Source organism: Eleutherodactylus coqui, chromosome 12 (genome assembly GCF_035609145.1).
Source record: "Eleutherodactylus coqui strain aEleCoq1 chromosome 12, aEleCoq1.hap1, whole genome shotgun sequence".
NCBI lineage: Eukaryota > Metazoa > Chordata > Amphibia > Anura > Eleutherodactylidae > Eleutherodactylus > Eleutherodactylus coqui.
In genome coordinates this window covers 37,140,041-37,155,867 of record NC_089848.1, presented here as the reverse complement: position 1 = coordinate 37,155,867, position 15,827 = coordinate 37,140,041, and the positions used below count along the sequence as shown (strand labels likewise).

The 15,827-nt window shown below is 45.3% G+C and overlaps 1 protein-coding gene across 1 annotated transcript in view; it reads left to right on the top strand.

Moving 5' to 3' along the window:
- SACM1L (SAC1 like phosphatidylinositide phosphatase) overlaps nt 1-6,531 on the top strand; it is a 43,012-nt gene extending 36,481 nt beyond the window's left edge. The window contains exons 15-20 of the mRNA XM_066585617.1: nt 981-1,050; nt 1,133-1,205; nt 1,286-1,379; nt 3,360-3,452; nt 4,979-5,036; nt 5,891-6,531. Of these exons, the coding sequence (XP_066441714.1) occupies nt 981-1,050; nt 1,133-1,205; nt 1,286-1,379; nt 3,360-3,452; nt 4,979-5,036; nt 5,891-6,027 (525 nt within the window). The 3' untranslated portion in view covers nt 6,028-6,531. The remainder of the gene's footprint in view (nt 1-980; nt 1,051-1,132; nt 1,206-1,285; nt 1,380-3,359; nt 3,453-4,978; nt 5,037-5,890) is intronic.
- Nucleotides 6,532-15,827: the final 9,296 nt, after the last annotated feature.

The following is a 15,827-nucleotide window of genomic DNA, read 5'->3' as shown; positions in this document are numbered from 1 at the left end:
GGTTAGAAAAACATGAGCAGGTGGGAACCGCTTTAGGAGAAGGCAGTCATTGGTTGTATCTAGAGATGAGCGAGCGTACTTGTTAAGGGAAATTACTCGAGCGAGTATGGCCATTTTCGAGTACATGCCTGATTGCCCGAAAAGATTCGGGGGCCGGCGGGGGAGAGCGGTGAGTTGTGGGAGTGAGCGGTGAGTTGCGGGAGTGAGCAGGTGGGAGAGAGAGAGATCTCCCCCGCCGGCCTCCGAATCTTTTCGGGCAAGCAGGCATGTACTCGAAAATGCCCATACTCGCTCGAGTAATTTCCCTTGATGAGTACGCTCGCTCATCTCTAGTTGTATCTGATAATTGGGCTCCATTGTAACAAAGCTGCGCTACATTGTCTCCACGATCCATGGACGTGCGCTGCTGTTTCTGGAAGATCGGAGCCATATTTTGCTAATCTTAGACCACCCCTTTAATTTATAACCAGCTTGACCTGATATGTTATGTTACCTGGCATCATAGAAAGGGAAGTAAGATGTTAGTAATGATAAAGAGCTACCACTAGAATATTAAAGGGGTTGTCCGACTTATGTAAAGGGCATCTCGATGGGGTAAACTAGAGCAGCTGATGCTTATCTCTCCCCGCTCATCCCCCACCGCTGGCTCCAGGTCTCACTGCTGACGTCATTTGTACGGGCTGCAAGTCAGCCTGAGCCGGCTCCAAGCAAGCTGCTGCCGCCAATGACAGAGCTCCCTTATAATCTCCGAGAGCGGCCATTGGCTGTGGCACAGCAGAGACCCCGAGCCGCCGGCGGAGGGAGGATCACCACGGGGGACCCTTCAGATGCCTTTTGCATAACTCAGACAACCCATTCTAGTTTTCTCTTGGTTATCATCTGGCCCAGAAGAGGCTAAAATACTTCCTCATAAACCCGTGTGTGGCCGGCTTCAGGCCTTGTCCCAACTAGTAAAACCTTTGTTACTACTTTTGTTACAGAGGCTTGGAGTCCTCCATATTGGACAGAGAATAGAAGAACAAGTACAGTTTGAAAAGATTTATAAAAATGGTAAAGTTGTTGCTAATCATCATAAATTCCCATAAATGAAGCTTGTCAGAGTTTAGTCTAATCTATTACCCTGTGTTCACAGCTTGGGCCGATAATGCGAATGCGTGCGCCAAGCAATATGCAGGAACAGGAGCTCTGAAGACGGACTACACAAGGCAAGTTATAACCCTGCAGATAATGCCCTGCTGCGTCATAAACGTGTATCCGCTGCCTTGAGCATGTATTTGTTTTTCAGAACTGGCAAACGAACGCACTGGGGACTTATAATGGATGGCTGGAACTCTCTCATACGATATTACAAGAACAACTTTTCTGATGGCTTTAGACAGGTAGGCCATTATATTCAAGCTCTGTATTCACTCTGGATGAAAGTCACAAGATATGAATAGTCTTGTGCCCCCCTTGGCCTATAAGAGGCTCTCGGAGGCTCCTTGTGTGTAGTGACCTCTTCTTCCGCTTGTGTAGAGCTTGTTGGCCACTAGACGCCTCTACGACACACAGAACAGATTTCACCCGTTACCAGAGTCTGAGAGGGGCGCATTATTGGGATGTAAGAAGCTGGATGGTCGTATCGATGAATTCTCCCCCACCGGCCGTTCTGACCAGACTGTTAGGGGGTGTTGGCACCAGTGGGTGTGTGAGGGCACACAAGATGACCGGGCTCAGGACGCCCCCTGCAGACCACCTGTAGAGAGAATAGTCAGAAGTGCTTCTCAGATTATCAAACTGTTTCATTGTCTGCCACCCAGAGACAGGTGGTACTATTGTTTCAGGCCCCCTGTGTCTTTCAACCAAGGGGCTGAAAATGGTTCTGACAGACATTTGGACTCAGTGCCCATTATGTGTAATGCATTGGACACCCACCCACCCACCATTGCCTCCATTTGCAGTGGTTGAAACTATAGATGTGGTAGCAGCACACACATATACCTCAGAAAAGAGGGAGGAATTGCCAAATACTTAGTTGATGCACTTTTCTCACCCGGTTCTGGATCCTGTATCGGTAAAACTCAGTAGTCCATGCAAATATGAAACCGCATCAGAGGGTATCTTTCTCAATTTCAGTCCAACTTTATTGTGCCCAGTAAAATGACAACGTTTCGACCGTTATAAACTTGGTCTTTGTCAGGTCCATACACCCCTACATAATACACCGCCTATTTGTATCAAACACATAAGACATAAAGCCCTATCATAGACATGAATAGTTAAAAACGAACATACCAAATGTCCAAAAGATGCTCTGATGGGTGCTCTGAATTGAAGATGCAGGTGTCTCCACTCATAAAGATTCACTACACAATGAAGCTTCCAGCCAAGTGCTCATGTTCAGCGGCGTCTGCCGCTTCATAGAGCGCGCGCGCAACATCTAAATGAGATCTCGCGCTCCTTCCCCATAGTAAAGCATGAAAAAGCCTACCAGGCACAATAAAGATGGATTGAAAGTAAGAAAGATACCCTCTGTTGCTGTTTCATATTTGCATGGACTACTCCATTTGCAGTGGTGACGTGAACAACGAAACTGGAAACTACAGAGTGGAACCGGGTCGTCTTCAGGGATGAACCCAGGTGTAGTTTGGGCGCTGATGACTACCGTGTTCGTTTCTGGAGACCTCGGGGGTGAGCGCCTCAATCCTGCCTTTGCTGTGGAGCAGCACACTGCCCCCTGCTGGTGTGATGGACTGAGGGGCATCACATACAACGGTCGGTCCCCCCTAGTAGTGCTACGAGGGACAATGACAGTTCAGCGATATGTTCAGGACATCCTGCAGCCCATGTGTTCCTCTCATGGGGGCTTCCAGCAGAATAATACTCGGCCGCACACACAAGGGGGTCACAGGAGCCCCCACAACATTGTCACACTTCTGTGGCGTGTGATATATATTAAATCGGAAAAGGCATGAGCCAAGGCTGCATCTCATCCTCTGTATTGTTAAACCTGTATACAGAGGTGATCTGTGTGTGTAAATACTGTTTGCTGTTTCATGGGTCTAGTATGCCGTGGTCATCAACCATGATTTAACAGGCATGGGGCTTGGGTTTTGTCAATCGCCCCCTCCATGATTAGCTTGAGGTCGGCTGTAAGGGGGCTCTTTCCAGTTTATTCCTTCCTGTGAACCAGTGTTCTGACTCTAGCCGGCTTGTAAAATGTATATTCTGCTTCTCGTTTATTTTTATTGCTGTGTGACTTGTTCGTATTGATCAGTAATCCGGTTTCAGGTCTTGATCGGGTCTGCAGTGGTACAGAATGGGCATATAGAAGAGTACAATACTTGCAGGCACTGACATGCAATGTTTTTCTTTTGCAGGATTCAATTGATTTGTTTCTTGGAAATTATTCAGTTGAAGAAGTCTATTCTACAAGTCCTCTACAAATTCAGAAAGACTGGAAGTTTTTAGCTGTAAGTTTGTAAATCTTTAGAGGGGGGGGGCTGTGAGTGCCGTCTTTTTCACCACATCTCCAGCAAAGTGGATCAATAGAAGGAAAAAGAACATGTAGACATGAGGGTACCCTATAGCACCTCTATAGGACCTCTTGGTTTGCCTCTTAGAAAAGCTAATAGAGATTTATGGGACAAGACAAAGATTCACTGTTGCTGCACGGGTGACAGGGACAGACGCAGGTCAGCTTTCCAATGAAGCATAAACCGAGGGGGCGGTTGATCCGATGGGTAAGCAGTGAGAAGGATATGTACCATCATAAAGTGTGATAGATCAGGCCTGAGTCAAGGGTGAGTTCTTCAAAAGCTGTTTTGTATCTCGGAGAAGGGGGGGGGGGGGGGGCGTAAGGGTGGCCTCCGAGGTGACTAGAATAAGTACAACGGTCTTTGTCTAGATTTCCTCAAAGGCTACTTTTGTTCAATGTGGCTCAGGCTGCTGAGGGCAGGCGGTGCATAATGGGGAAGGGGACAACAGGGTTGAAAAAAGTAGGGTTATGGAGGTACCTAAAACCTAATATTCGGCACTCAGATGCAACTACAAATTGTAGATGAAAAGAGTCCAACATGCTAGGAAGCGGATTTGAAAATGATGTGGGAACTGACTCGCGAACGGAACAAATGGTCTCTGAAGTGAGGCCAGTGAATCTCAACCCACCAGCACACCTTAAGCTTTGGTTGGAAGTTCCAGGACGGATCTCGGGTAGTTGTGGCGAACAGCTTCGCACAGGTATTCTAGACGAAGATAGAGTTCTCCACCCAGTGCTGTGAAAGGGCGGTAGAGTACCAGACTTGGTCACTACGAGGAACTAGACAGCTTCTGCCTTCTCCTAAGACTTCTGTCTATTCCTGTGTTCAACTGACTAAGGAGAAAGGGGGCGACAGTCAAATGAAAGGCTTGACCCTGCCTCCCGAATTTTAATTAGCAATGGTTGAAGTGAGCGCCTCATCCCCACGGTGCGGCCCAAGACATCTGGGAACAGTCCCACTTTTGCATTATACAGACAAGGAGGCCTTCACAAGTTCATCAGTATCACCCCACATGGAGCTTAGAGCTTGCTGTTGGGACTGCTTCAACTGTGTCACCAGCACGTCCAAATCTTGCTTAGTGGGCAGCGCCAGTAACTCAGACTAGCCGCCTGGCATCATAACCGCCAATGTCGAGAGAGCAAAGTGGTAAATGCTACCGGCAGATCCCCAGGGGGGAAGAGGCAGAGGACCCCCCGGCCCCCCAGAGCATAACATAAATGGTTTAATTCTATAGATATGAGTTACGCTGCTGACATTAACTACTAGTCCTGTGAGGTGTGGCGTTTAGTAACATTGCCATGGTCTTTCCAAAACCTCATCAAATTGCTGTACAGTTGTACTTTTATGCCAGGAGAATCATTTTGGAATTCTAGCATATTATCAATCCAAGTTTTGCTTGTTTTTCTGGCCCATGAACATGTAAGCCAATGACTGCATTCTAACTTGTCTTTCACTTCTAGTTGCCAATCATTATGGTGGTTGCATTTTCCATGTGCATCATCTGCCTGCTGATGGCCGGTAAGTCGGCTCTGCTGTATGTGTTGTGGCCAACTATCATAGCAATCACTTTGCTCCTCTCTCCTGCTGCCCCCTTCCCCCCACTTTTCACCACTTTTGTATTTTACTGGCAACAACTTTACTTTTCAACCCCATTTTCTTTATTTTATTGCTGTATGAACGCTCATTTTTTTTCAGGGAGGGCAGTAGTTAGTTTTTTATTTTTACCATGTTTGGGTACATGTATTGTTTTGATTGCTTTTTATTCAATTACTTTTTTTTTAGAGTCCGGGTGACCCCAGACCCCAAGTTTTTAACATGGTATAAATGATATTTTAAGAAATTAGACTTTTGCAGACGCAGCTATACTATTTTATTTTTTTTTTTCAAAAGTGTTTTTTTTAACTGTTTCACATTGACCATGTATGAGCCTGATAGCGGATACCACTGCACTACAGAATTATTGCAGTGTATTATGCCTTTCGGCATAGCATACATACTCCTTAATGGGTTCAATAAGATGGCGGATCTGGGGCATTCATTACGCCCCTGGCTGCCATTGCAACCAATAGGCACTACACAATTGCATAATGGAAAGCTCGGCCTCCTGATAACTGCTTAAATGCTGTGGTCATCATGCACCCAAGGGGTTAAATGGCTCGGATACAAGTCAGTTCTGATCCTGGCCATCAGAGAGGGGGTACTGCTGCATAATACAGCCGGGATGTGCAGAGCGTCGGCTCACACCCCATCACTATGACATGTTAACTTGCTGGACCTGTATAGTTCTTGTGACGAAAATGTTGGTTTTTTTGGGGTGGGATGAAGTGAAAGGAATCCTTCTGTGTATACATAAAATCTATTACTTCTTGCAGGTGACACGTGGACTGAGACCCTGGCCTATGTACTGTTCTGGGGTATCGCTAGCATCGGAACAGCCACTATTATCCTCTACAACGGCAAAGACTTTGTCGATGCTCCAAAACTAGTGCAAAAAGAGAAGATGGACTGAATTTGCAATTGTTCGGCGTACCTTGGCAGTGATCGTTCCACAAGCCATACCTGGAGTCTTTACTAATCTGCTTTCAATCGCATTGTTGATCTTCCGAATACTGAAGTTGATTCAAACCACCATTGGCTCTTGTTTTCTGCCTTGGGCATGACGATGCAGCCATGTACGCTGCGGGACGTGGAGCACAACATACTCTCAGCCATCTGCTTCTCCGTGTGCATTTTTGCAATGATTTGCAGCATATTACCGACTCTTCCACCATCGCCGGAGACGAGACCTCATCGTTAAGCGTGTAAGTGACTTGTTCTACAATAAAGACTTTCATTCTGAGTTCCGCCTTAAGATTCTCTAATCACACAATACTTGTTTATTTAAATCTGCATTTAGTTTAAGAAGAGAAGCACGATAAATAAATGAGCTCTAAGCATTCCTCCTACTGCGTGTAATAAGACATCTCCTTTCTTCATTTGTATGCCTTAATTTATAATAAAATGTTTTAATTCAGTCGTCTTGCTAAAACCTGATTGTTTAAGAACTGTGAAACTATTAAAATGGAATAAATTAGTGGAAACGAGCGCTGCGAGAGGCGAAGGCGGTGCGATGTCTCCTTGGTTCACTCTGTAGATAAGCTTGCATTGTAATATTTTACAAGGTACCTTCACACGGGCCAGTAGTCAGCCGAATAATCCCTCAAATGAGCAGCTTCGGGCCACTGCCAGTTCGTGTACACATGGCCTCTGACAGGGCACTGAGCAAGTCGGCGACTGTCGGTGCGTGTACACATGGCCTCTGACAGGGCACTGAGCAAGTCGGCGACTGTCAGTGCGTGTACACATGGCCTCTGACAGGGCACTGAGCAAGTCACTTGGGAGAATAAATTTACTTTTATTTTCTACACCCATTGACGCTGCCACGTCTTCTACTTAGGATACTACAATCCGGAGTAAGCCCAGGCTCCGTGTGGCTGTTTCATGAACTAAAAGGTCTGACTACAAGCGTGGTATACTTTATGTGCTGTTGGCATATCCGTATATATATCAGCAATCGTTAGTCCTTCCATTTCAACTGAATGAAATGGAACGGCTCCTCAGTCTGTGAGCAACTCCTGTTTACTGCGAATGGAGGCGGGTGGGCAGGCAGCCGATGCCCGAACCGCCCATTTGAACGGCTATCACTCCTGTGTGAAGCACAGGAACAATAGTCACTGGTACGGCTGTCGGGCACTTGTGTGCCCCACAGTCGTACCATGTAAACGTACCTTTTATAAAGCTTATTACGGTTAACGCCTTAATCCACAGTACGTAAATTTATATCTTAGCAGGGTGGTATATCTACACATAGTTATTAGAGGGCCCTATATAAGTAGATGATGAGTAGGGTCTCTGATCCTGGCATGTAAGGTATTAACAGTAAAATGTAAATTATGGCATGTAAAGAGTTTACAGCGGTAGTGTGTTCCTTCTAACATTATTGGCCCTCTGTGATTACACATCGGAGGGCCAATAATGTCAAGAGGGAACACGCCATGTAATAGAGGGCTAATGGGTTGCCATGGCCTGTGATCTGTACTGCAATACATTATCGATCACAATAGCGAAGAGTTGTAATACACTATCATAGTGATCAGGACTTGTCTGGTTTAAGTCCCCTACAGGGGTATAAAAACCCCACAACACCCCTTTTTACCATTCTGTGCATCCTAACAGCACACATGGAGGTTGCCCTCTGGCCCTGCTGGGACAGGAAGAAGAAATTTTAAAAGGACACCTCCTACCATAATTCTCCAGAGTTCTTCCTGTTCCTATGGACACAGAGGGGGGTTCCTTCATGGAGTGAAGAACGGAACGGTTGTGGGAACCTTTATGGTCTGGCGCAGGGGTGCCAGAAAACTGAAGCGTATACCTTGCAGTCGCTCACGCGGAGCAGAAGCAGCCTTCAGCTTGCTGGGCCCATCCTCACATGCACGGCATTCCTGTGTATGGGCCCTGATGCGGTGTGACGTCTGGTGTAAGGGCACCAGGGAATGACTGAGTGCTGCAACGCTCTCCAATGACGTCAGACACTTTTTCCGGGGAAATCCACAAACCATGAGTAGTCCACCTAGACAAAAAAAACCCCCGTATACAGGCTGTCCGGTAGGCCGGCTTCTCCTGTTATTGCAGGATGAAACTCCAAGGCCAAAGCCTGATTTAAAAAAAAAAAAATTTGCATTATGTGTCAAAAATGATGACCATGCAAACAAATCTCTTTGCGCTGATTGTACCGCAGACCTAGTCGGGGAGGAGTCGGTATCCCTAATGGATAAGAGGTTAAGGCACTACAAGAGGAAATGGTCTCACGGCCTCAGCCAGGACCCTCCAGACCAGAAAAATAAAGGCACCGCACTCTGAGCTATTTTTCCGAAATTCGGATATGGAATTATCTGAGGATGAACTCTCTGAATTAGCAGCCCCCCCTTGATCGTCAAAGACGGTAAAATATAATACTTCTCTACCGGTCGTACTGAAGAACTACTAAAAGCCGTACAAGAGACTATGGAAGTCTAGACATCCAACAGCCATGGTCTGTCCAGGACGAAATGTTTAGGAGCTTATGGTCACGCCGCAAGATGGTCTTTCTGGTAAATAAAAAGGCTAAAGCAGCTCGTAACTGAAGAATGGAAGAATGCAGAAAAGAGGCCATCTATCTCCAGGGAATTTAAGGATAGGCAGAGGATACAAAGCTCTGGGGTGAAGTGCCCAAAGCAGACCTACAAGTAGTAAAAGTGATTAGGAAAACCACCTTGCCATTTCAAGATTCTCCCCAGCTTAACCGTTTTATACGAACCCGGACTTATCAACATTTCGCCCCCGGGTACCCACGCGCTTTACAGAATTCGGGGGTCACTGATACTCTCGTACTCAGAGGACTGAGTAACGGATGTTCACTGTATTTTGAATTTTAATGCATAAACATGTTCTCTGACAAATACAGGAATTTATTGTAATAGTTTTCTCCTGTTTTTACTGAAACGAGCTTTTAAACTTTTCATTATTTATATTTTTATAAATATGAATACAATGTATTACAAATGTATTTCATTAGGAGTCCGAACGCGTTCTGCTGTGCGTGTAATCAGTCAGGTTACGAAACCATGGAAGAATTAACAACGGAGTTTGCAAAATAAATGCAAAGCTGGTGTCGACACTATGGACCGAATGTCAGGCAGATATACCACGCATCGGCGTACAAATAGATGACAATTAGCCTTTTTTTTTTTTAAAACCTTGTCGACATTGCGAGTTCAGCCACGTGGATTGCGAAAACAATAAAATGGTTCCAAAGAAAACTAACCAAAGACGGCTTTTCTTGAGACAGTTGAGTGAAGAGCCTGCAGGACCAATAAGATCGTTCTGAAAATCTGCAAATTCTCAGAAATTATGAAACTAAATTGGCAGTTGGAAGTGTTTTTGGTCGATCGATTTCCAGGGTTTCGCTACATTCGACATCTCAGTCAAAGTTAAATCAAACTGCGCGAGAAGTTGTGGTTGATTCTTGCCACATTTGCTATCCACAAACTATCAGAAAACGCAGAAAAACAAGAATATCTTGTGCGAATTGCAGTAAACCCGTGTGCGCTGAACACGCCGTAACTACGACAAAATGTATCCTCTGCGAAAATGTTACTCTAAGCATGTAATTATATAACTTATTTCAATTATTTAATTATAAATTATAGAATTATTAGTGTTTATAAATGTTTATTTTAATACCATTTTAGAAAGCTAAAAATTCATTTATAATATAAAAATACACACGGGCACCCGGGGTGCGACTGCGGAACGCTATTTTCAACTCTATTTTTTAAAATGATTACATGCTTTAAAAATTCTGGTAAAATATTTCCATTTTAAAAAAAAAAAGAAAGGTCATTGTAAGGATCTAAAGCCGCTTGAAAAAAAATCTTTGCACAAACAGAAAAATCATGAATAAGCGGCTATTGGGTACCTGGGTGCGGACATAAGGGTTAAGGAACCCTATGGATAAAAAGGTTGACCTCAAAAAATCATGGGAGATGACATCCAGTCTTCTGGAATAAAATATAGCAGCCACCTCTGTGGCACACTCAAGGTACTTCTGGCTCTTGCAACTGGACAACTGTCTGAAACAGAGGAAGCCTAGGGAAGAAATCATGAAACGTGTGGTACTGCTTACAATGACCACTAGATTCCTGGCGGATGCCTCAGAATGGTCCATGCACTTCTGAGACAAATACGAGATATTGGGCAACTCCGCAAGGCGTGGCCCTATGGCTTAAGGCACGGACAGGAGAGACAGGGGAGAAATAAATTATGCTCCAGTCCCTTCCAGGGAGAGTGATTATTTGGGCCAGAACTGGACAACATTCTGGAGAAAGCTGGTGATAAGAAAAAAGTATTTGCAGTCGAGTACCGACCAAAAAGGAATCCTCCTTTTCCCTCTAGTCTCCACGACAGCACCACCTGAGATTGCCGCCTCCAGATAGGACAGGAACACACGGAGAGGTTTAAAGCCCTCCCAACTTCCTTAGTGGTTTTCCTGTTCTGTCAGTAGGCAGGTATCCAGAAAGGTGCTAGGAGCTCGCAGGAGTACCTGGCATGAAGAAGGAAAAAAAGAAGATACTTACGGCATGACCAGAGGCAGCCGGGGCTGCTTTTCTCTTCCAGAGGATCGTCTCCTGGGTTGCTGCAGGGGAGGTTCACCCAGGCTCGATTCGAAATCAGCGCAGCCACCGTTGCTTTACGTTAGAGCTGCGCACGTCTTCAACCCCTTCTCCCTATGCTCCTGGTCCGTTGTGCATATGGGCCTGCTGTAGGAGCAGGCGCAGCGCTCTGATGCTCCCCTAGGTAATGACGTTAGTGGCGGGTGGAGCCTGTGGGACCATGTGACTGGCCCGATGACGCAATCGCATGGGGGGGGCATGGTTTTGGTGGCAATTCTTAAAAAAAGAAAAAGGAATCCAAGAAAAGATAAGGTTGATTACAAGGATCCTAGTGCTTTTATAGCATCTACATCCAGTTAAACTGCAGTACTATATACTGTAGATATGAGTGCTCTAGTGTTGGACACTCCTGAACCGGTGTTGTAAATAGCCCGTTGGCTGCCTCATGCAAAAACAAATGTATCTGTGTATATGAATTTATATATCCTTTCCCTGCTGTTGTTTACCAGGGGTCAAGAATGCAGCTGGGACAGCAAAATCAAAACAAAAAATGGGCGGCGTCCTTGAAAAAATTGCCACCAGCATACACTAAAACCCTGTACAAATTATGCATAGCCAAAATCATAAAAGAAGAATCCTGGAGATTCATGGAAGGTGTCAGGCTGCTAATTAGAGAGGAAGTCCACTCATGCCTAGTGTCTTAGGCCATACCACCAGCTACTTCCTCTATTCTGGCACAAGTCAAGGGGTCAACTTGCTCGGGCAACTATTCTGCCTTCGATAAAAGTGTAATATTCTCGGATATCGAGGAGCAAGCGGATCCTCAAATGATGACCTATAAAAAGTTCATATTTAACCATGAGGACACTGCAGAGCTTATTAAAGCAGTCAGGCCTACCTTCAACATGGAGAAACCCAAGAAGCCATGTATCATCCAGGATGAAGTTTTAAGGGGTCTAAGCAAAAGGCGGAAGCACATCTTTCCTGTCCATGCTAGCATTAAAAAAAAGTGTAGTAAACCCGAAATGGGGTCTTTCACCTCCAGAGACATCCAAAGACGCTATCCCTTTTCTGAGGAAGACTGCGTGGACTAGGAGAAGGTGTCTAAGGTAGACTTTTTCTAGTAGCAAAGGTGGCTAAATATACGTCCCTTCCCTTCAAGGATGTCACTAAACTAAAAGACCCCATGGACAGCAAGGCGGAAAGCCTCCTGAAAAAGACCTGTGAAGCGGCCTCTAGCTTACTTAGGCCCGGCGTGGGAGCCACTTGTGTGGCTGGGATGCTCAACGTTTGGTTAAACTAACTAGGCCTCCATATTTCTAACAAAACCCCACACGATTAGATGCTTTACTTCCAGTTCTTAAGATAGAAACAGGCTTTATGGCAGACACCTCAGCTGAAACAGGTTAACAATCAGTGCTCACAGCAGCCCTGTCCAATTCCACTCGGAGAGTTCTATGGCTCAGGTCCTGGTCTGTGGACTTGCCTCAAAACGCAAATTCTGCTCCTTACCCTTCCATGGGCAATTCCTGTTTGGGCCTGATCTGGATAAAATCCAAGAGAAAGTGGCAGATACGAGAATGGGCTTTCCAGATGAAAAATCACAGAGACAAAGGCGCTTTTTTTCGTGCCTCAGGCCAACAGTCAGAACCATATAAAGGCAAGGGCAAAATGGTCTGCTGCAGTTACCCAAAGTAAGGAGTGCAGAGTAAGAAGCTTCTTCTTCAACCCCTATCACGGGGAATTCCATAAATCATCTCGTAAACGTTGGAGTCGACACTTCCAGGAGGGGGCATCTGCTAGTCATACCCCCCCCCCCCCTCCCTTCCTGCTGAGTAAGTGTCGTACTTATACTTGATTTCTGCCATTGCTTTCGGTTTCTTTTATACAATCCAGGAGCGCAAGATTCTTTACTGATGGTTTTCTGCATCCCAGTAGGGTTGAGACTGCAGGCCTTCTCGGAAAGATGGGCCAAGCTCTGCGAGAATGCCTGGATCCCCAAGATCTTAAAACAAGGGTACCAGATAAAGCTCCTCTCTCACCCCAAACAAAATGTTTTGACTAACTAGCGCCCCATTCAACAATTACACATTCTTCAGCAGGGCTTATGTGATTTACTGCAGTTACAGGCCGTGACTCTAGTCCCCGTGGGGAAAAAATTCACAAGCCGCTATTCCAGGCTATTCTCGCTTAAAAAAAAAAAAACTGCAGGAAGTCGCACACCATTATAAATTTAAAACCTCTAAGCAGTTCTATAAAATACAGGAGGTTCATAATGGAGACTGTAAACTTCACAGTGAAACATTTATGTCTTCCATCGATCTGAAGGATGCTTACTTTTATGTCCCAATTCACCCTGAATCCCCGAAACTCCTCAGATTTGCATTGCCCATGGGAGGAAAGGTGCGCGACTTCTAGTTTACTTGCCTATCATTCGGGATATCATCAGCCCCCCACTTCTTTACCAAAATCCAAAAGAGGGGTAAAGATGGCAGCAATCTGGTGCAAGTAAAAATGCTTTATTCCTCCAAATGCAGAAACGTTTCGACTCTTGGTGAGTCTTCTTCAAGTATAAAATACACAGCAACATACCACATTTAAATAGTACATACATTAATGACTTAACCTATCACAATACATGTCATAACAATTGTTACCTCCCCCAAGAAACAGGTGAGTTACCTCCCATGGTTAGTGTCATCATGGCGATGTGTAACCTCATATGTGCACCGGGGCGTCCACTGAACTCTACTGTGCATGTCCGTAACCCATAGTGCCCTTATCTTTACCAAAATAATGGAAGAGCTGATAGCCAGCCTAAGGCAGGGATCCATACTAATAATTCCATACCTAGATGACATCCTAGTGGTGGCCAAAACCAAGTATCTCTTAGTCACGCACCTAGCAATAACCATCCAACTCTTACAACACTTGGATTGGATCTTCAACTGGCAGAAGTCAGACACAACCCCCAGCCAGAGGAAGTCCTTCCTGCAATTTTTGGTTGACTCAGAGAAACAATGCTCTTTTCTCCCTATGACCAAAATCCAAGACCTACAGCTTCTTATCAGAGCATTCTTGAAGCACAGGGCCTGCTCCATTCGAACCTCCATGTCCCTGCTGGGGAAATTAACCTCTTGTATCCCAGCGGTCGCATTGTCTCAGTCCCACACAAGGACGTTACAGGAGGCAATCCTCTCCGTCTGGGACAAAAAATAGTCTCAATTCCTATCAGAATCCTGACCATAAAAGCAATCTTCCTGGTGGCCGTTACTTCAGCGAGAAGAATGAGCGAGCTCCAGACCTTATCCATCCGCCATCCATTCTGCAGAGTCCCCAAAAACAAGATCCTTAAGCTAGATCCCTCATTTATACCTAAGGTAGCATCGTCCTTCCATAGGTCCAAGAACATAATAGTTCCATTCTTTAATAACCCTAAAAAGAACCAGGAACAGAAGTTTCACTGCCTCGACATTAGGAGAGTCGTGCTACAATATATCTGCTCCATCAGTCAGTGGAGGCAGGATGATAACATGTTCATCCACTTTTTCGTCCCAAATAAAGGGGGGGAAAAAAGCGAAGAGTTCTATAGCTAGATGGGTCCGCCTAGCCATCACAGAAGCGTATGCAGCATTAGATAAAACAGCCCCGGAGAGTCTTAAAGCCCATTCTACCAGGGCAATGTCCACATATTGGGCAGAACGAGCCTCTGCGTCAGTGGAGCAGATATGCAAGGCAGCTGTCTGGAAAAAGCTGCAAAACTTTACGAAATACTATAGATTAGATATTAGGACAGATGGTCCTCTTTAATATAGTTGGTACGCCACAGTTGGTGCTGTCATGGAGTCTTCCCGAAAAACCGATTCACAAACAGGCATAGCAGTCTAGGGATCAGAAAGACAAGGGCAAAACAGGCAGATGGTCCTACCCTAAAGGAGGTAAGGGTAAGAACTCCCTCTTTATCTCTATCTGGAATCGAGCTGTCTTGAGGTAGAGAGCCCGTGGGTGGTAGGCTCTCCCAGTTTTTGGGAAATGGACCCAAATAACTGGGACCCCCTGTGTGCTGCAGATAATAGTTTTGAGTTTTAGGATAGAATTCTCATCCCTCCCACCTGGTAGGTTCATAGCGACACCAGCTCAGCCCCCCCACCTACCACCACCCCCTTCTACAAAAAAGATTGGAACAAGGAGTTCAGGACCTAGTACAATTGGGAGCTCTGTTATCCCAGTCCTCTAGAGGAACAGCTTTTTCATTATTCCACTTTTTAGTTACCAAACCTAACGGTTCCTTTCGAACCACATTTAATTTAAAGTCCCTTAATAGGTACAGTTTTTAGTTTAAATTTGAAATGGAGACTATCAGACTTACGATCTTCTTGATCAGTTGAGGCAGCATCATGTACACAACTGACCTCAAAGACACATACTACCATATCCCCATCCACCCGACATAAAAATATCTTAGGTTTGCGGTTACAATGGGATACAAATTGTCCATTTTTAGTTTGTCTGCCTGCCCTTTGGCATATTCACTGCGCCTAAAGTCGTTTCCAAATGATAGAGCCGGTAGGCTATCTCAGATAGTTTGGATTCCATGGGGAGTCACTTGGGTCAGACAGATAATCTCTGAACTGGGCTGATTTCATAATTTTAAAAAAATCTAGCCTAGACCTAGACACTCAAAATCTTTCTTGGGGTACTTCCTAACTCATCAAAAGGCTTCTCTTTCCTACCTCAAGAAAAAAAGGAGGCTATTGTTCAATCCATTAGGAAATTTATGGGGAAAGACTGTCTCCATAAGAGAAGCCATGAGAGTTTTCAACCAATTGCCGTCTCAGTGGAGTCAGCCCCAGATAGACCTCTTTGCCTCAAGGAGGAACTCACAGTACCACAGATTTTTCTCCCTAAACACAACGGACAATCCCCTGGCACTAGACATACTCTCCTAGGATTGGGACATGGATTTGGCCCCCCTCTCCCGCTAATCTCCCAAGCTCTACAAAAGATCAAAAGCAGGCAAACCAACTACTCTTCATTGCCCCTGCATGGACAAAAAGTTCCCATTGATGTTGTCATTAACAGTTCAGACCCCAGTCCCACTGCCTCTTAGGCAGGACCT